General features: G+C 39.9%; 2 protein-coding genes across 4 annotated transcripts in view; both read left to right on the forward strand.

Moving 5' to 3' along the window:
- Positions 1-21,350, forward strand: part of ARHGEF5 (Rho guanine nucleotide exchange factor 5) — a 224,777-nt gene that overhangs the window by 175,510 nt on the left and 27,917 nt on the right. The gene's annotated exons all lie outside the window — the stretch shown is intronic.
- LOC137768365 (olfactory receptor 2A1/2A42-like) lies at positions 5,870-7,761 on the forward strand. Its single transcript, XM_068549839.1, is given in 3 exon segments — positions 5,870-5,936; positions 6,831-6,998; positions 7,001-7,761. Coding segments are annotated over 3 exon segments (996 nt in total).

Genomic DNA, 21,350 nt, shown 5'->3' on the forward strand with positions numbered 1-21,350 from the left:
ATTTTCTGCAGGTCACATGGAACATGAGAGAGAGAGAGAGAGATGGAGAGAGAGGGAGAGAGAGAGAGAGAGAGAGAGGGAGAGAGAGAGGGAGAGAGAGAGAGGGAGGGAGGGAGAGAGAGAGAGAGAGAGAGAGGGAAAGAAAGAAAGAAAGAAAGAAAGAAAGAAAGAAAGAAAGAAAGAAAGAAAGAAAGAAAGAAAGAAAGAAAGAAAGAAAGAAAGAAAGAGAAAGAAAAAAAGAAAGAAGGAAGGAAGGCGAGAAAGAGAGAGCAAAAGGAAGGAAGGAGGAAGGAAGGAAGGAAGGAAGGAAGGAAAGGAGAAAGAAAGGAAGGAAGAGAGAAAGAAAAGAAAAAAAGAAAGAAAGAAAAAGGGTCCCAATATTTATGGATTGCCTAATATGCACCTGGCATTTCATATGATTAGGAGCCAACTTTGTGTGTTTCTTCCCACAGTGGATGTGTACAGTAGGAGCACAGCTGGACGTGTTCTCAAAACTTGGTAACTGTGCCCAGTTTCCCCCAAGTTTATGTCACAACCCCAGTAAGTCAGGAATCACACTATAATGAACTAACTAGTTCTTAAGTTGCATGATTGATTGATGTGAGATTTCCAAAATAGCATTTTAACCCTTTTATGTTCAGTAAAAGAACGCAGCAAAATACAAATAAATATGACAACATCTGAGGTAGCAAATCTTCTCCCAATCCCTGTAGAGGCAGGAAGCCTCTAGGGGAAGCTGTCTTGGAGAGTGTCCTTTCCTCCCCTCCCCTGAGGGACTGGACTCAGAATGGAAATTAGAGATTCTTCTAATGGTCAACCTACTTTGGTGGTTTGCATCCTAGAAAACCCTCCTTTAGGCAGGATCTAATAAGCCCCCTGGGACACCTTGCCCCTTTGGACTCCCCAGTCCACTCCCCGCTTCCATAACCAGCTCTCTGCAGCATCTTCACACCTGGAGTTGTTACTTGGAATCAGCTGCTTTTTCAAGGTGGTTTCTGCCCAACTCTGCTGCAACACAAGGGACCCAGTCACTGGGGAGAAGCTGAACTCCAGATGTTAATGCCAGGAATTTATTCCTTGTCACACTGGGTCTGCTTCCTTACAGGTCCACCTGAACCATCTGGAGATTTTGGAACTAGGGCAGTGCTGGGGATTCATGAAATCCAAATAATGCCAAATATTAGGCGACTGTAATGAGTGATGTCGTCTCAGGGGTGCGCTCTGGGGCTGTCTGTATTTCCTAATCGTGTGTCCTGCTGGGGATGAGCACAGAAATCGAAAAAGAGGATTGCTGTGTCTCTCCTCCCCAGTGGAGGTGGGCGTGCACTGCATCTCACAGCACACCCCTTCCAGTGAACTCTCAAGAGCTGCCAGCTAGGTTGAGCCCATCGGAGAATAAAACCTCCTTTTCTGAGGATCTGGTCCCATTTTCAATCAGGAACAGAAATGAGGGCTCTGCAGCTCCCACAGAAGCCCCCCAAAGCAGGACTCCATCCAACCTTCAGGTGCTTTCCTCCTCTGAGGTCTTGAGTCCAAATGTGAATGCTAATCAAATTGCCTTGTGTTTTTTTTTTTTTACTATCAATTCCTCTTATATATGTTGTAGCATCTGGTCTTTTGATTTTGTATTTTTAATTTAATTTTTATTTTATATTAGTGTATAGTTGATTTACAATGTTGTGTTAATTTCAGGTGTACAGCAAAGTAGTTCAGTTATACATATATCCATTCCTTTTCAGATTCTTTTCCCATATAGGTTATTACAAAATATTGAGTAGAGTTCCCTGTGCTGTACAGTAGGTCCTTGTTCATTATCTATTTTATGTATAGTAGTGTGTATACATTAATCCCAAACTCCTAACTCTCACTTTTATAGTGCTATTCTTCTGAAGCATAGGTAAGGAAATTCAGTCCTCTATAAATGTGAACTGATGGTTATTCTGCTATGGGGACAGTTTGAGGAAAAGTTAATGCTAACTTTTTGAACATATTCGTCACAAATAGTGTACGTATGTGTAGAATTTGGTTAATTTTGTTCTATACAGTGGTTAAGTAGCTGCATGAAAGCAATAACCTTGTGAACATTGACGCTAGATAAAAAAATAAGAAAAGCCTGTGTGATGGATTTAAGTTAAATATATGGAATCATTTTCGCAAACCAAGGAAGATTATACTGGGATGTATTATGAGTGATCTTTCATTTCAGGGGAAAATGACATTAGTTCAGTCCTTGTGTTTATGTCTCATCAACAAAACCACAATATATAATCTATGAAGCCCATACACATCTTATCCATTACCCGTAACTTGGAGAACAGTGTCAGACACACAGAAAATACTTTAAATGTTAGACTTTCCCAAACCTGGAATGTACATGAATATATGTGCGTGTGTGTGGTTGTGATTTTTTTTGTGTGTGTGTGTATGTTTGTGTGTGTGTTTGTGTGTGTGTGGTTGTGTGTGTGGTTTTGTGTGTGTGTATATGTGTGTGTGTGTGTGTGTGGGGTTGAGGTGGTTGAGGGAAGTGAAGAAAAGGGAAGGAGTTGCTACTTAAAGGATAATCTCTTTAGTTTTTAATAGAATTGTTACAGTTTTCTGCTCTTTTTAATCCCTAATATCTCTTCAACTAATCACTTTCCCAATAAAAACATTGAAAGGTCAGAAGCCAAAACCTGCTTTCCTGATCCTTCAACTGTATATTATCCACAAAATCGCATTGTTGACTTACATTGTAATACTTACAATTCCTGTGTGGCAGGAATATGCTCAGTTTTTTTGTCTCAGTTAAATCATTTAACTATTTAACATGTATTATCTCAGTCTTCACAACAACCTCATGAAATAGGTACTATCACTTTTCTCCTTTCAAAAAAGTTAATACTAGGGCTAAGGGGTTAAGAACTATACCCAGTCATACAAGTAGTAAGTGTGTGTCTGACCCTTAAGCTTATGCTCTTTAATTACTACTCTGCAATGCCATACTATCATACATGAACAATCCAGCAGGCAGAAAATCAATAAGGATATAGCTAAACAACACCATCCATCAACGGGATATAATGGACACCTATAGACCACTTCATCCAACAGCAAAATACACATTCTTCTCAAGCTCACATGGAACATTCACGAAGATACACCACATTTGGGGCCATAAAACACACCTGAACAAATTTAAAAGAATAGAAATCATACAGTGTCTGTTCTTAGATCATAATGGAATTAAAGTAGAAATCAATAACAGAGAGAGAGCTGGAAAATCCCTCCAAATATTTGGAGATTAAACAACATCCTTCTAAATAACACATGGGTCAAGGAAAAAAACTCAAGAGAAATGTTAAAATATTTTGATCTAGGAAAGAATCAGAGAAGGGTTCTATTGAGTACATTAATTGTAACAAGTATTTCTTATAACTGGAAAGTAAAACATGCAGTACTTAAGTTGAATTGAGGATTTAAAAATAGCTTTCATTTTTAGGAATGCTACGTGACTTATGCCCACAACATTAGAAAAGAGTTTGTGAGCTCATCAGGTCTTCAATTTTACTTTGTGAAACGTAGGCCGCATCTAGTGCTGACAGGTTGGTTCGTGTATAAAGAAATGATTTCAATCTTAGATATTTACTTTGAAACCACAGAGATCATGGATAACGTATTAGTCATAAAACGATTTGCCGATTTTTAAAATGCTAACTTGTACATACATATAAGATGTATCATTTATAACATCAAACGATGCTTGAATGTTGCATTCGGAACTGCAACGTATATAAGTCTTTTCTTAGTCTCTCCTTTCACTTCTGTTAGTCCTTTAGCAAATTTAATCCATTTGAGTTCAGGTAAGATGCTTTTAATAACATGTAGAATGAAATAAAATATGAGGGAAAAAAGAAAGAAAATAGAAGTGTCTTTCAAGTGTGCAGTGCTTAAACATTTTGAGATTCTACAGTTGTTATTATCAAACTTCAGTCAGTGTTCTTTTTGGCCTTGGGATGAACGTCCTTAATTGGGTATGATTATGGTCAAGAAGATTTAAGCAAGTCAGAAATTACAGACCCAGTCCAAGAATGGTCCAGACTTTCAGTATTTAGGCATTCACTCATTTATGTGTATTCATTCATTCATTTGTTCACTCAGTAAACATTTGCTAAGTGCCAAAATTACAAACCTAGATACACCTGTTCCTTGTTCACAAGGAGTGGGTTACAATCCAGTTGTCAATATGTCAACTGTTTTTGTAAAGACTCTTAATGTACTTGTTAGGACCTTCTTTCTCTTTTCTCTCCCTTTAGGTTTCCAAGAGATTCATACTTTGTAAGCAGTATTTCTTTTTCCTTTATCTAATCATTTTGGAAGTTACAGAAGGAAATAAAGGAGGACTGAATAAAGAGATTAAGCATTTTATAAGATGCAGATTCAAACTCATTTTCACAACTAAATATTTTAATATGTTTTCCAAATAAATTTAAAAGGTTGTCCTAACACAGTAGTTTTTTATATACTCCTGAAAAAAAAATAAGCCTTAGTCGCATGTTAGGAGTTCATAGTATGGTAGATTCTATTGTGTCTTGGTAATATAATAATTTATTGATAATACTTATTTAAAAAACAGTCATTTGTTGCTTCTAGAGAGGGATCTAGTGGGGATGTCCTTCAGGATTTCAATTAGCTTCTCAGAAAAGCTTTCCTTGGGTGGTATTTCTATGTGATTATCTCTGTCTAGGGCCTGGCCCTCACTCTGTAGATCCAGCTTCGGAAATTTTATTCATTTCTCATCTGTATCGTACTACTCAAACTCAAAAAACAAACCATGAATAACCCTGAATGGAATTATTTATTACAAAAAAATTGGCAAGAACTTGGCTTACCAGCACATTCCCTCTTTGTCAAAATATCTGCATAAGAAGGTAAATTAATACCTCCCAGTTGATTGGTGAGCATGGAATCGGGGCAGGGGGAGTTAACTGGAGAGTCTACCAGCGAGGGTTATTGATCCCTGATCACTCAAGCCGTCTGAGCTGTAGACATAGACCTGCCAGGAGGACAGCACTCTCATACCATCAGGCCAGACTCCCCTGGACAGTGCTGAAGACGTGCTGATAACCACTGGCCCCATGGGTAACCCTCTTCCTTATTCCTCAGTCTTACTGTAGACAAGTATCTCACGCAAGTGTCACATTTGGATACCTGAGTCACGATCAGATCCTCCTCCGCCTCTTCCGTGAGATCGCATCAAAGCTCCTTGAGTGGAGTTTTTGGATGCACTCAGAACTCTCCAGTTATATGTCTACACAGGTTTTCTTGCTTTCCTCCTCCAGTTCTTCCCATCCATTATGAGTGGATTTTACAAGTTTTGCTTCTCAAAAATCAGTATTGTTTCTCTTATTTCCAAGGTCCTCAGGGAGCATCTCATTAATGTCTCCATTGGTATAACAACAACTGGACCAGGATCTTATCAACAAAAGCACCTTTCCATCCATTAACCCTGGAGAAGCCTTTTCTTTAGCGGCAAGCAGGCACAAATTCAGTAGTTCAGCCCCAGGTTATTTTTGCCTAGCAAAGGTGCTAACTAAATGTTTGCACCAGCAAAGATGCTAGATTTCTACATGGTATTTTGAGGCAGCTGTTATCCAGGACTTAAGGACAAGCCAACTATTGTTTGGTACATCACCAATTCACAGAAGCATCAAATGCTGGACCACCAATTTAATGCTATATAAATCTGTAAAATGACAAATTCACTAAATTATCTCTTTACCAAAAAGAAATTAGCTATCTGTAAAGCAGATATCAATTCTTGTGTTGCTGAAGTAGGGCAGAGTTGATTTTTTTAATGAATTGTCATTTCTTGTCTTTCTGAATTTCACAAATGAAACATGATGCAAATGTTAAGCCGTCACACAAATGGCGAGGCCTGCAACACACTGTTGTTCCAGGTATGGCCTTTCCCAGTTAGATTATGACCTAGACTTTCTCTTTTGATAGGAGTAGAGTAGTAGGGTTACAAGTAGCACATGGGGAACTATGTCTTGAAGTGCATCCACACTCACCACAGCCTTCAAAACGATGTGTGAATGCCTGACTTCAGACTCACACCCCTCCACACAAGTCTAGATTCACAGTACATGAACACTGGGCAGCCCCCAAAATCCAATTCCTACAAATTGTAAGGATTGTTATTCAAAAAATTTATTTGGTAAATCAGTAACTGTGAACCCATCAGTACATTAATTGCCAAATGCCCAGTGGTTGGTTTGATTTCATCACTCATGAGAGCTCACATGGAGCATATCCACTGATTCCTTCTTAGCAACTTAAACAATCACGTTGTCATAAAAGTTTCATTTTATCTTTTTCTTCCTCCTGTTATCATGTAAGCTGCTCTAGAGAGCAAAGATTGATTTCAGCTGCTAAAAGTGACGCAGTTGATATTTCTCTTGAGAAACTGGAATTACATCTCTTTTCTAAGACTACTCTAATTCTCATATTTGGAGTTCTTCTATTACTGATTACTTCTGCATCCCAGAAATTCTCTTTGTGATGTTGACACATGCAGCTCCAAGATCATCCCTATTTCATGGTTATTTTATTTCCTCTTTTGATTTGACAGTCTTTCTCCCCATCACAAGTGTCAGTGGCTCTAGGTAACCTACCACTGGTGACCCAGTCCCCTTCCTATAAAACTGGATGTTAGATTAAGTGATTAACTTAATGAAAAACTAGTCATCACCCTAAAATTTTGTCCTTTAAAAATGACTATTTTTATGAAATAATGTCTAGATGTTTTCGATAACTCTGTCCTAAGCAATCCCATTTTATCCTTTTCATAGTGAAATGGGGGAAAAATCAGACAGTGGTTACAGAATTCATTCTACTGGGATTTTGTCTTGGCCTAAGGATTCAGATACTTCTCTTTGGGCTCTTCTCCCTGTCCTACACCTTCACCCTGCTGGAGAGCGGGGTCATCCTGGGGCTCATCTCACTGGACTCCAGACTGCACTGTACTTCTTCCTCTCACACCTGGCCATGGTTGACATAGCCTATGCCTGCAACACGGTGCCCCAGATGCTGGGAGACCTCCTGAGTCCAGCCAAGCCCATCTCCTTTGCTGGCTGCATGACACAGACCTTTCTCTTTTTGACTTTTGCTTATGCCGAATGTCTTCTCCTGGTGGTAATCTCCTATGAGCAGTATGTGCCCATCTGCCACCCCCTCCAGTATTCTGTCATTGTAAGCTGGAGCATCTGCATCACCCTGGTGGTGATTTCCTGGGCATGTGGCTCCCTCCTGGCCCTGGTCCATGTGGGTCTCCTCCTGAGACTGCTCTTCTGTAGGCCTCATGAAATCAACCACTTCTTCTGAGAAAGCCTGTCTGTCCTCAAACTGGCGTGTGCTGATACCTGGCTCAACCAAGTTGTCATCTTTGTTGCTTCCGTGTTCGTCTTAGTTGGGCCCCTCTGCTTGGTGCTGGTCTCCTACACATGCATCCTGTTTGCCATCCTCAGGATTCAGTCAGGTGAGGGCCGCAGAAAGGCCTTCTCCACCTGCTCCTCCCACCTCTGTGTGGTCGGGCTTTCCTTTGGCAGCGCCATCATCATGTACATGGCCTCCAAATCCAGCCACCCAGCAGAAGATCCTTTTCCTGTTTTACAGTTTTTTCAACCTATGCTGAACCCACTGATCTATAGCCTGAGGAACACAGAGGTCAAGGGTGCCCTGCGGAGAGCACTGTTCAAGGAAAGTCATTTCCAGTTGGAGTGACATTTGAATCACCGCCCTCAGTAGTCTACTTGGAGCCTTGGGTACTGAATACCACCTAAGCTCATCACTTTCTTTGTGTCTGAGACTAAATGATCCAAGAAACTCTGTAAAGCATTCTCTTTTCCTCCCCATAAAGTATTTAGGTTTTGCTGCATTCGTTATATTTAATTCTATCAAACATATTTATTGTTTCATTTAACTGCTTGGTGCATTAAGACTATCTAGAGGTAAAAATTTATTCCATCCACTACTAAGGGGCCCAGAAGGTTAAAATAGACACTCTACCTCTGACTTCATCAGGTGTGTGCAGTAATAGCAGAATGGCAGGCATTACTGATGTAGCCACATCAATAACAATTTTTTAAAATACTGTAGCTACAGGTAGAGACCCAGAATCCATTAATAACTTTGTCCATTTTTACCCCACATTCGGATGTTTCTTCTCAATTGTAAATCCTCCTACAAATAGTAAATGTACCTAAATGCCTACTTAGGCTTAGGGGAAATTGATTTTGTTGATTAAACCCTATCATCTGTCTTACAATTTCTGAGATCAGAGAGTGAGTCCACACACATTCAGCTGGCATCCCAGGGAATTACCCAACAAAATCCACTGTCCAGTCTGCCCTGGGCTTTTGATGGCCACTTGTTTCCAAACTCTTTTCATCTTCTCAAGAAAAATACCTATGATTCTCTCTGAATAAACATACACTCTTCACTTAGGAGGAGTTAGCAAGTGCTACAGCCTGACTTTCAATCACTGGGTATGAATGGAAAGCTCTAAGCAGAGGCAACTGAATGGAAAAAGGGGTGTTAATAATAATAATAGTTAATAGTACTATTAATTACTCCGTGCCACCCATTGCACATTGATAGCTAGTTTACAGAGATCACCACATTTCATCATCATAACAAATCCATTTCTCATTATCATCCCATTTTATAGATGCCAATATTAAGCAGATGGCAAATGTGAGACTCATACCCCAACAATCTGACTCCCAAGCCTTTTCTACTTAACAGGACAATGTAGTACATCACTATCAATGTTATTAAATGAAGAATAAGGCTAACCTATCCCAACATAAGATATGTTAGGAGAGTGTGGGTTCCTTCTCAGTCTAATATATGCCACAATGAGGCTGGGAGAGCCAGATATTACGTATTGAAGGTTTCTGGTCCTGGTCAGTGAGTCCTGTGGGCATGGTCGCTAAAGATGTTCAGAGTTTTGGAGCAGCACAGAGAGGGTGGGAACGGAGGCTGTTCTCACTGAAATTAGAGGTTTGGTTTAGACCTGAGCATGGTGTTAAGACCCAGAACTAGGACGTCTCTGTTTTCACATATATCACTCAAGTGTTGATACACATGCATGTGCACGTGTGCACACATATTTACTGAGTACTCGCTATGGTGGGGCACTGTTCTAAGCATCTTATAAGTATTAGCTTTTCAAATCTTTGTAACAGCCCTATGAGAAAACAGAAGCACAAAGAGATTAAGTAACTTAACCAAAGCCTCATAGGTAATAAGTACCTAGTCCGGGATCAAACAAAGGCAATCTAATTACCAAGACACAACCAATATATAAAAATCGAAAAGATTGTGATGTTGCAGGAGAAGGAAGGGGAGAGAAGAAAAAACTTTCAATGTCCAGCCAAAGATAGGCCTTGAGCTCCATATAGAAATAGTACTTAAATTTGCTGAAGAAAGCAGTTTCACTTTATACTGGCGTGAAAATGAGAGTGAGGTAGCAAGAAAGGGCTGTGACTCCAAGGGTCAGGGACGGAGGAGGAGCGTCTCAACTAGCAGGACAGTGAAACTGAAAACAATGCAAGAAAGGGTCTTGCGTTGGGATCTTGGAAGATCCCACATGCCACAGAGGAACTAAGCCCATGCACCACAACTACTGAGCCCATGTGCTACAACTACTGAAGCCCGCGTGCCTAGAGCCAGTGCTCCACAACAAGAGAAGCCACCACAATGAAAAGCCCACGCACCGCGATGAAGAGTAGCCCACATTCGCCACAACTAGAGAAAGCCCGTGTGCAGCAACGAAGACCAAACACAGCCAAAAATAAATAAATAAATTTATAAAAAACAAAAAGCAAAAAACCCTGGCAAGAGGGTGGAGACAGTTATGGGTAGAAGCTCCCAGAAATGATAGGAACAGGAATCCATGTGTGGCAGCAGGTTCACTTGCTGCCTGATATTGGCACCTGTAGCATCTTTGGCATGTGGACAAGGGATTGCCAACCACAGACCTGTAGGATTGTTGTTTACCATTTACTGTGAATGTAGAGTATCATTGTTAAATATGGGTTGTTGCGAGGGGGGGCAAAAACAAATGAAAGGAGAATTGGAATGCTGTCCCACTGGGTGAAAATGTAGCTATGTTTTCCCAACCAGCAGGGAAGTGTCTTATACTTCCTCCTTTCTTGACAAACTTTGAAGAGCTTTGACTCATTTTAGTCTTTTTTTAACCTGTGCTTCTCTTTGTTTGTTTCTAATTTTTGAAATCACGTTGGGTCAAAAGAAGAGGTGGATCCTTGAGCACAGCATGATTCAGTCAACAGAGTGCTGGCTTAGATTTGGGATACCTGGGTTCCCATCCCAATTCCCCCACTAAATCACTATATGACCTTAGAAAGTTGTTTAACTCCTCTGGCCTACAGTTTCCTCATCTATAAAATGAGAAGTTGAACTAGACAATCTTTAAGGTTCTTTCTTAATTTTCTAATGTTCTGTCTGTTGGTTTCCTCACATTTCACTGGAATTTGGATTTTCACTTTTTCCAAAGGAATATAGAATAAGTTCCAGGCAGAGAAAATGAAATGGATTCTTAAAATAATCGAATATCTTGGTCTTTAAACATGGTAGGAACACAAGAGTACCGGCTGAATTAATAAATGAATTGAATATTTTAGTGCTCCAGGAAATAGGAATTCCGTAAGGCTGGCTGAAACATAAGGTGAAATGCCCACTCTAAGAAAAAGTTAAGTTTTATTAGCCTTCTTGGAGCTTGTTAAGAGTAACTTCACTGGGGTAGGTTCTAGGACCTGGAATAAAACTTAAACATCTAATTCTGTATCTCTACTGCCCACATTATAAATAATAATTTACTATCTAATATTTATTGAGCACCTAAGTTTCAGGCATTGTGGTGAGATACGTGCATTATTATCTTATCTAAGCTTCATGACAATTCTATGAGTCTAGTACCTTTACTGAAGTCATTTTTAAAAAGAAGAAATGGAGGCATAGAGATGATAAGAAATTTCCTGTGGTTACAGGAAAGTGTATGACACAACCTAGGTTCTAATCCAGGTCAGCCTGACACCAAATACCACACCCATAATCACTAAGCATACTTCCTCTCTGTAGCCAGGACTTCTGGAAATTTTTCTGCCTATAGTTAAGTAAGACTCAAAAAAATCAGCCTGAATATTCTGAAAATCCATTTTAAGAAAAAGATAAAAATATAGCTAACAGAGTTTCAATAGATGTATAATGAAAAAAATAGTCATACAAAAACCAGTTTTTTAACTGAGCAAAAATTCCTAGATATAGTAGAGACAAATGAGCCCCACACAGTAGAACAAGTAAAAGCCGCAAATGAACATGATGAGAGATGCACAGACTCTCTAGTGATGAGAGAAATTAATTTTAAAGCATGAGATACCATTTTTTGCCCCTCAAGTGGACAAAAATAAAAAGATTGATACTTTCTAGCATGGCTGAGCATGTGGGCAAATAGGAATTTCCTCACAGTCTTGGTGGAAATATAAATTGATTTCATGGTTATTTGGGAATATCTCTTCCAAAATTAAAATGTGCATACCTTTGATGCAGCAATTCCAATTCTAGGAACACATCCTATAGAAATATTCACTTATATATGTAAAAAATATGTATGTGTAATTTTATTTTAAATTGAAACATTTGCAAGAGCAAAATGTCACAAATAACCTACTATCCTTTAGTAGTGGGGTTGTTAAATAAAACATTATAAATCTGTATTCTGGAATATTCTGCAACTATTATAATAAACAAGTTTTATCTATGTAATATTTGGAAGATTCTAGTAAGTGAGGAAAAAAAAAGTCATATTGATATAGTACTTTCTCATTCCTATAGAGAAAAGCCTGTGTGTGTGTGTGCATGTGTTTGTATGTGTGTGCAGACATATATTAAGGTAGAGAAAAATATTCAAAGTGATAAACATTAAAGGCTTAAAAAGATGACTCTCAAAATGGAAAGTGTACTGCAAAAAATAACACTGCATTTTTAGAAAATTTTAAAGTAAACAAGGGTCAGTACTGCCATTTAAAAAAGGAAAAGAAAAAGTTCATTTAGGTTACCTTATTCTGATCTCCTCTTGACCTTCTGGCTCTTAAATACATATCAGCACACATTTGCTCACACACTATAGTTAAACCCAGGACAAAATAATCAAAGATTAATATCATTTAGGATATCGTTAGACTGTTTTAAGTTGTACCAAGGTATTTTTTTCAACATAATACAATATTTTTTTCTTGTTCAGAGAAGGAGTTCCCAACCAGTAAGCAATTAGCCATCAACTGGTGATGCAGAGACCCAGGGTCCTCACAACTTGTGGATCTGTCACCATGTCCATGTGGTTCCCAAGGTTGTCATGTGTGTTGGAAGGAGGAAAAGCTTGGAGGCTTTAGTGGGCCTGGCCTAAAAGTGATTGGCACTTCTGCTGACATCTCATTGGCTAAAACTTGGTCACATGGTCATACAAAACCACAAGGAAATCTGGGATATGTGGCCTATATATGTTATTTCCCAGGAATAGTAGGAAACAGTTTTGTTAAACATCCAGCAGTCTCTGCCACAAGTAATCAGAGGCTCTGAGTTCCCTAGCTCTCTGGCTCTTCAGGACAACAGTGAAACTCGAGAGAATTGGTGGTACTAAGGGGTGGAATAGAGAGACCTGAGCCCCCTCCCAGATCCTCAGCAGGAGCACTCCCATTGATAAATACGATGGATTTGTGTTCAATTTTATGTGAAATACAATCCAAATAAAGCTTCAAGACAAATCCTCTAGGCCCCACTACAGCAGAGATATTCTGAACTGCTGACACTCCCCAGATCACTTCCTGAGGGACCCAGCCAGTGTCAGCCCTGATCATCAAATCTCTAGATAGGAGGGGATCCCAGGGACTTGAGTTCAGGTATGTCATGATCAGTCTTTTTACTTTGGTTTGCTTTCCCATCTGTAAAATGTTGATAAGATGCCACCCACCATATCTGTTCCAAAGGGGTGCTGGGAGTTTCAAAATGGTAATATACATGTCAACAATTTTTAAGCTGAAAAGTACTGAACATTATTTTTAGTACTACAGCATAGAGATTCATCATTTCTCTTCTCTCACCTTCTTTCTTTACTCCTCCCCTACTTTCTCTATGTATATTTTACCTGACTCCTTGTAAAACAGATAGAGGATTTGAAACGTGCTCTCTTTAACTAAAACCCACTACAGTTCAGTTCTAAGGAAGACAGATATTAGGGAAGAGCCAAAGAAGATTGTCTGAACAAAAATTATAACTGGGCAAAGGGTTAGATTTGGGGTAACCTGTTAGACAGGTATGTGCTCCTTTCTTCCCAGAAAGTAGGATGTAATAAGAGATTGGACAGCTGATACTTTAAGGTGGTGGAGAGGGTAAAAAGGCTGGATTTCCAGTTATCCAAAATGATATTCCCATGTTGTTTGTATTGAACTGGAAGAGCAGAAAGGAAGTAGTGGCTGAAGTCGGTAAAGAGTCAAGATAGTAAGTGATTGAATCTTCCGGTGTGCAGCAGACATCCAGCGCTCCATGCCTGGGTTATTTGACCCTTCTCCATCAGATCTAGCAGAACAAATTGTTATTGTGTGTGCAATGGGAATCTTTCTGTGGGCTGCAGCAATGTTACTGATAGAGTATTACTGACCTCATGGGCTATTTGTCCTTTTGTGAAGTCAACGCCTACCCAGTATGATTTTAGAGGCACCCTAGTCTTACAATTATCTCTTCCTCTTGCCTTCAGATACTCAGAATTTATTTAGCAGAACCATCCTTTGTTTCACAGTCATAAATAAGCATGCAGATGCACATATTCATGCTAGGTTGTGAATAGTAGGTACTAGGGGACCTGTTTTGATAAGACTTACAGTCCTAGATACCTAACAAGGCTGGAACTCCCCCTGGCAATTTCACCTATTTTAATCCTTACCTCTTCTGAAACCGGTGGCCACCGAAGATTTTTAGCTACCATCTAAGTCTCTGAAACCCTCCAGGAGACAAGAAAATGGCAAAAACAATACCAAGTAAGATAAATGCACACTAAGTCCCACCAGTGGGGGCTGATTGAGTAAAGGGCAGTACCTCTGTGCAGTGGAATGTCATGAAGTTAGCAACAAACAAACAAAAAACAATATGGATGTTCTTCTATATCTTACGTAGAAAGTTCCCGAGTTACATTGAGAAAAGCAAGTATAACGGAAGGAGGTATGGATAATCTATATCTGTATGTGCTCATATGTACGTAAAATCATTCTGGAGGGATACATAAGAAACCGAAGAGAGAGGCTGGAAACTGGGATGGTGATGAGAAGCAACAGCATAACTAGGCTGAAGCTTATAAAACTTTGGGCAGCTTCTTTAAGAAAAAGAATGTGAATTTATGACTATAAAGTTAGTTCTGGCCTTGGAAGCGGCCCTTGGTAGGGGCTCTGAAGCTTAAGCTTCACCAACACTGTGGTAAATCTACCTCTTGGGACAAGCAGGAGAAAGAGAATGTGAATGAAAACTTTTGAATGTTAGACGTTTGAGCCATTTTTAACTACTAAAAATCTAATTCAACGAAACAATCTATATTCCCAGGGATTTTTTTTTAGTGGACCCAATAAAATTTCTAGAAAATGATTCTGTAAGTTCCTGGAAGGTATGAATTTTTCCCTGAGCTCCCCATTACAGTTTTTTAGCTCCTTAAATATAAAGGACCTCCTTTTCCCAACTCCTCTGAAAAGAGCCATGACAGCCAGTGTTTCTTCCTTTATTTTCCTTTATTTTCATTGGGGATTTAGAGTTGCTTTGCTACTTCAAAGAAGACGGGATCCCTTGGGACATGGTTAAAACCCAAACCTGAGGACACAGAGCCTAAAAGAAATAATCCTAAAGTGAGAGAATATTGGATCCTAAGTGTACGGGATTTTTCTGAAAATAAGAAAGCTGTCACTGATTGAGAGCTGCTAACTCAGCCATCAAGATTTAGAATCTATGAGAAACCTTTTGTTACTTGTAAATTGTGTGTTCCAAGCATGATTTAGAGCCAAGAACGCATTTCAAGATTGATTTTTGCAAAGACGACTACTCTTTTCAGAACAAAAAGGCTTGTGACCTAAAGCATTTACTTCCACAAGATGGTGCTATAGCTTCTGCCAAGCAGAAAACTCACATTTCCTTCAGAAACTAGAAATCCAAAATACGCTTTGACTGGGGACCAAATTTGTGGATGAATCTTTCAAAGAAGCACTTTGTGCAAAAACGTTCTGGTGGAGGTTGAGGTGGGCCATGAGGGTGAAGGTTATTTCAGGTGATAATGGTTCCACCGCCTCCACACATACCCGAGTTGATGTCTCAAGGCTTCATGCTCACCTTGCTGCCCACTCCTCCAAAATGTTGCTCTTACCACTGTCAGGCATGTGTCAGGAATGGAACCTGGCTATTAAGGAGTGGCGCAGAGCGTCAGCCGTCATGGGAATGTATCTCCCACACCCGCCCACACTTTCTACCCAGGGGCAGCTCAAGACTCACCTCTTCAGGGGAGCCTTTCCTTACCACTTTAATCACGCTTTCCTTTACCTTTCCCTGGCATTGATGTTTACCTCTCTTTAGGCTGATCAGAGCCTGCTTTAGAATATTATCATTTGCATCTGCATTTTCCAAATTCTTCAGGGACAGAGTCCATGTCAGCATTGCCATTGCATATCCCACAGCAATGAGCGCCCTACCTTGAGTTTACGCAGTCATGGTGTCACGAACACAGACGATCTAAAGTAAGCGCTCAGCACCCTTGGCAGCCTGAGCAATCAAGACGATGCTAACCCCTAGGGGTCTGACCTTTTTTTTTTTTTTAATTTATTTTTATTATTTATTTATTTATTTATTTATTTATTTATTTATTTATTTTTGGCTGTGTTGGGTCTTCGTTTCTGTGCAAGGGCTTTCTCTAGTTGTGGCAAGCGGGGGCCACTCTTCATCGCAATGCGCGGGTCTCTCACTATCGCGGCCTCTCTTGTTGCGGAGCACAGGCTCCAGACGCGCAGGCTCAGTAGTTGTGGCTCACGGGCCCAGCTGCTCCGCGGCACGTGGGATCTTCCCAGACCAGGGCTCGAACCCGTGTCCCCTGCATTGGCAGGCAAACTCTCAACCGCTGCGCCACCAGGGAAGCCCGGGGTCTGATCATTTAAGTCACAACCTCTCTGGAGCTCTTTGAACATCAAAAAAGGATAGGTTTGAACTGTCCTTCTAACTCTTTTAAATATTTTGCTTCTATGTCTTTAACGGCTCCAGTATCCCTGTCTTGAGGGAGCCACGGAAGCAGGAATATTTGTATCGTAAGGAACTAGAACGATGTTTCTGCTGAAGTGAATGGCATCTCTCTCTCTCTCTGTTCATCTTTATTCTTGTCTCCGTTTTTCTGTCTCCTATTCCGTGCCTTGGCAATCAAAACTGTGACACGGCAATACATGGCTGGTCACTCCCTCTCCCTTTGCTGCCACGACCTCTCGGGGCACGGTGACACCAGGGTACTATGGGCCTGCTCTCAGGAGTAGGACAGAAAACCTGCTGTGCAGCTGTGGGAGTTGTGGCTGCATTTGGAAGAAGAATGCGATAATACAGATTAGGGTGGAAGAGGTACACTTGTACCTAAGGACAATCCCTGGGGACTTTGAGAGGTAGAACAAGATACTTCCAGAATTAGACATCAAGGGCTTGAGATTAGGAATAAGGCCAATGACTTTCTACCAGCACAAGGGAAAGACAGTGTTTAACTAATAAGTTCAGAACTAAGATCATCTCTGTGTTCAAAATAACCAGCACAGGGGCTTCCCTGGTGGCGCAGTGGTTGAGAATCTGCCTGCTAATGCAGGGGACACGGATTCAAGCCCTGGTCTGGGAAGATCCCACATGCCGCGGAGCAACTGGGCCCGTGAGCCACAACTACTGAGCCTGCGCGTCTGGAGCCTGTGCTCCGCAACAGGAGAGGCCATGATGGTGAGAGACCCGCGCACCGCGATGAAGAGTAGCCCCCGCTTGCCGCAACTAGAGAAAGCCCTAGCACAGAAACGAAGGCCCAACATAGCAATCAATCAATCCATCAATAAATAAATCTTTAAAAAAAAAAAAAAAAAAAACCAGCACGTGGTTATCAGTTTTTGCCTTTTATCATGGCCATCAGAAGGAGAGACAATACACAAAGACCCAACTTTTTCTTTCAATAATATGATGAGATTTTAGTCTAAAAAAGACAAAATACACACACACAAAAGACATAATGCACTTTTCCAGCTTCTCCTAAATAAGAGAAAAAAAAATACATAAATATATAAATGATAGAAGAAATATTTGACTTTAAGCCCCCATCAGAGGAATTCTTGGGACCCTAACTCCCTCCTTCTGCTAATGTAAGAGCTGGTATAAACATTTATGTATATATCAGTATGTATCTCTGTGTGTGTACTTCTCATACCAAAAAGAATATAATATGGCTCATAAATATATATTTGCACATAATATTCACACATAAGATAAAATTAAAGTAGGATAGAAGAAGAAAATCGGGCAAAAGGAAAATAAAAATAGAAGGGATAAGGGTTCACACAAAAAAATGACTAGACCTTCAAAATTCATTCTGATTGGAAAAAGTGAAAATCATAAGATTGATAGCACAGCAGCATTTTTGTAAATTGAATTAAAAATATGCCCATGCAAACAATTCAGAGGTTTTTTTTTAATGGTACAAAAGGAGTAAGTGAGCAGAACAAAGGAGGAAACTTGAACAAACCAAAGGAACCAGAGACGACAGTGTGCCATGAAGATTGTAATCAATCCAACTTTCTGCACCTGCCCTCCCCAAATAAAAATTAAGCAGGTAAATTATAATAAAACCTAGGAAGTGCCATTATGGAGATTAGCTCCAAATGGTGAGGAAGTTTGGACTAGAGAAGCGGGAAGGCTTCACCAAGGAAGTAGCCTCACTGTGGGATCTTGAAGGCTGTGTAAGAGTTTGCAGAAAGTAGGAATAGGGAAAGTATAAGCTGAGGGCAATGGAAAAGCAGAGGTTTCTAAATACAATCAAAAGATAAGAAGGGAAAGATTATAGATAATTTATTATATTCTTAAGTGATCATTTTGAGATGCACATCTAGCCCTGTCACCTCCCTGCTTTAGATCCTTCAATGGCTTCCCTTGCCCTCAGGATAAAGACTCAAATCCTTAATGTGGTCACTTAGGCCCCCATAATTTCTGGTCTCCACTCACATCATCAGTTTCATTTTGTGCCTATGTCCCTCCCTCCACCCTGACCCCTAGATCTGAAACACTCTAGCTTTCGTTCAGTTCCTGAAATGAGCCCATGACCTTCCTGCCTCAGGGTTTTCAAATCCTTTACCTCCTCCTGAAACCCTATTTCCCATCCTCTTTTCCTAGTTCATTTGTATTCATCCTTCAGAGTTCAGCTGAAATATTACTTCCAAACTATTGATTTCTCCAACTCTCCAGATAAAGTTATTCTCTTAGGTTAAACATATATACTTTTTGTACCCATTAAAATTATAACAACATAATTATTAAGTAATCATTTGTTTAATGTTTATGTGTTGTCATAATATAAGCTGACATTATAAGGACCACGTGGACCACGATATCCCCAGCCTCTCTTTCAATGCCTTTCACATAATGGGAACACAAGAAATATATGTTGGATGACTGAATGAATGAAATAATTGAGTGAGAGTGCCTTACTTGGGTTGGGCAGGGGTGATTCTGCTTCTAGACAGCTACAGGAGATGATAGAATCTAAATAAGAGTTGAGGTCCAGTTAAGGAAACACTGATCCCGTTCTTTCTATCAGGGGTCCACACAACAGGATGCTCAGTGGATCTATTGGGAGAATGGGATGAAAATATTAGAACTTTTCATTATATTGTTTTCATCTCATTATTTTAAATGTCTGTTTCGCACTAATATAAAGAAGTACATGTATATTGTTTACAAATGAATAAAACACATATTGGGGATACTTGTTGAAATATTTTTATTGATAGAAAGTCAGATAAAAACTGTTTTAAAACCATTGCTGTAGATCAGAGAGTCTCCATTATCATCATGCATCCAAACCAGCAAGGAGTCATTTTCCAATAGTTCTGCTTGACCCCATGCCATTGAAACTCCATAGATTTGGGGCAACAGTCAATTCATAAAACTTATCAGGTGATTATGATAAAAGCCTCTGGTAAAGAACCATTGCTTTTATATCAAGAGTCCCAAATCTGGCTTCTCATCATAATCACATGGGACACTTAAAAACAAACCAACGAATAATAACAAAGAAAAAAAATCTTCCCTAAATATTTTGCTGATTTGCCAGGTTTGGGAACCACTGCGATAGAGCCAGAACTCCGCTAAATGGACTTCATTGGTTTTAGTCTCTTTGCCAACAGGGATCATCACCATCTTTATCTCCATCCTCATCTTCCAAGATTTGGGGATGGGAGAACTTCTGAAACATCCCCAAATGAAACACTCAAAAACAGTAAGACAATACGAATAATAGCACTTCCAGGGATTGCTTACTGCAATATGGGATAGGATCCTGCTGTCACTTTGCAACTGTTGGCACTCTCCATGGCTGTAACCATTCTGTGGAAAGATGTGGTCATTCTCAGACACTATTTCCCAGACGTTTTGAAGCGGTTTAATTGAATAAAATGCAGAGGAATAAGATGCAGAGGCATATATATTTTCCTATGATATATGTGCCCAAGTTAAAAATATACCTATAGGAGAAATTTCAAGAACTATGAGCCTCCAGAGACCTGGGGAGGGTGTGAAGTCAGGCCATGAAACGTCTTGAAGGCCATACATGCTACTGAGTTTGGACTTTATGCTTCCAGAGATGCGGCTCCTCTAAAGGATTTTGTTCAGTTTTACTGAGGATAATTGACAAATAAAAATTGATGTTTCAATATACATATACATTATGAAATGATCACCACAATCAAGCTAATTAACATCCATCACCTTACATAGTTACCACTTCTTTTTTCTTTTTTTTTCTCTGCCATTTCTTTACCATACTTCATGTTAAGCCCACTATTTGTTCTTCCCTGAACAGAATGTGCTTATGCTTCTGTTTTTCATATTCCGTTCCCACTGTTGGTATGCCTTAACTCTAGCCTCCTCTCCACCATGTAACAGTGTACTTTTTAAAGACAAGTCAACTCAAGCATCACCTTATCCTTGAAGCCTTCTCTTGCTCCCCAAGCAGTGCTCTCTCTTTTATTCATCACACTTTGTGTAGATATCAGCATAATACTCATCACACTCTGCTATCATTATTTGCTACTTGTTTCTCTCCTCAATGGGATTGAGAGCTCTTTGGGGGCAGAGAGTCGGTTTTTGTATATTGACTTCTAAAAATGAATATTAAGTAAACAAATGAAAAAAAGAATGAGGCAATTACTATTTATACCTTGAACAGCATTACATGTAGGCTAGCGCCAATGTACAAAGGTTGAGAAAAGAAATAAAGGGAAATCAAGGAAAGACATAAAGGGAAACCAAGGATGAGAAAGAAAAATATGTTCATCAGAATAGAACAGGATAGTTAAGAACCACACTGGCCAAGTCAGGGTGGATTTAAAGGAGAAAGAGAGACAGACCATGGTTGGCCAAGTTAAGAAAAGAACTGAGTTCAAAATCACTTCAAAAAGGTTCAAAGGTGGGTCACGGGATCAGGTAAAAAGCAGAATCAGAAAGGCCAGAGCACTATTCAAAGAACTAGTGCTGGATCCGCTGAGGGTCAGTTAACTAAGTGGGAGGCCACACAGCCAATAACATGGGATGATGAAATCTGGTCAGGGCAGTGACAGCCCCAGGGAGAACGCTAATGAGTTCCTGCTTCAAAGAAGGTCACTGTAATCCCTTTGCTCCCAATACCTAGAACTACACAGGACAGTTCTCTGTCCTTCCTCCATCATGGCTGGATCTCAAAGGCACTGTCTCCAATTAACATGTCCCCCAAAACGAGAACCTTTTACTTTTTTCCCCCCATTGAATACAGCTCTCATTTTAAAAATAACTTTACTTTGAATTGGTTTACCTTTCCCATCTCTTATCACCTTGATATTGTAAATTTATTCATTCAACATACAGAACTATCAGGCACTGTTACGAAAGGAGACCATATCAATCACCTTCTACGCTTGTACTAAGGTGATTCTATATATTACCTTGCTGACTCACCACAACAACCCAGTGAGGCAGGGATTATTAAATATTATTCCCACTTAAGACAG

This window comes from Eschrichtius robustus, chromosome 8 (assembly GCF_028021215.1).
Source record: "Eschrichtius robustus isolate mEscRob2 chromosome 8, mEscRob2.pri, whole genome shotgun sequence".
NCBI classification, from domain to species: domain Eukaryota; kingdom Metazoa; phylum Chordata; class Mammalia; order Artiodactyla; family Eschrichtiidae; genus Eschrichtius; species Eschrichtius robustus.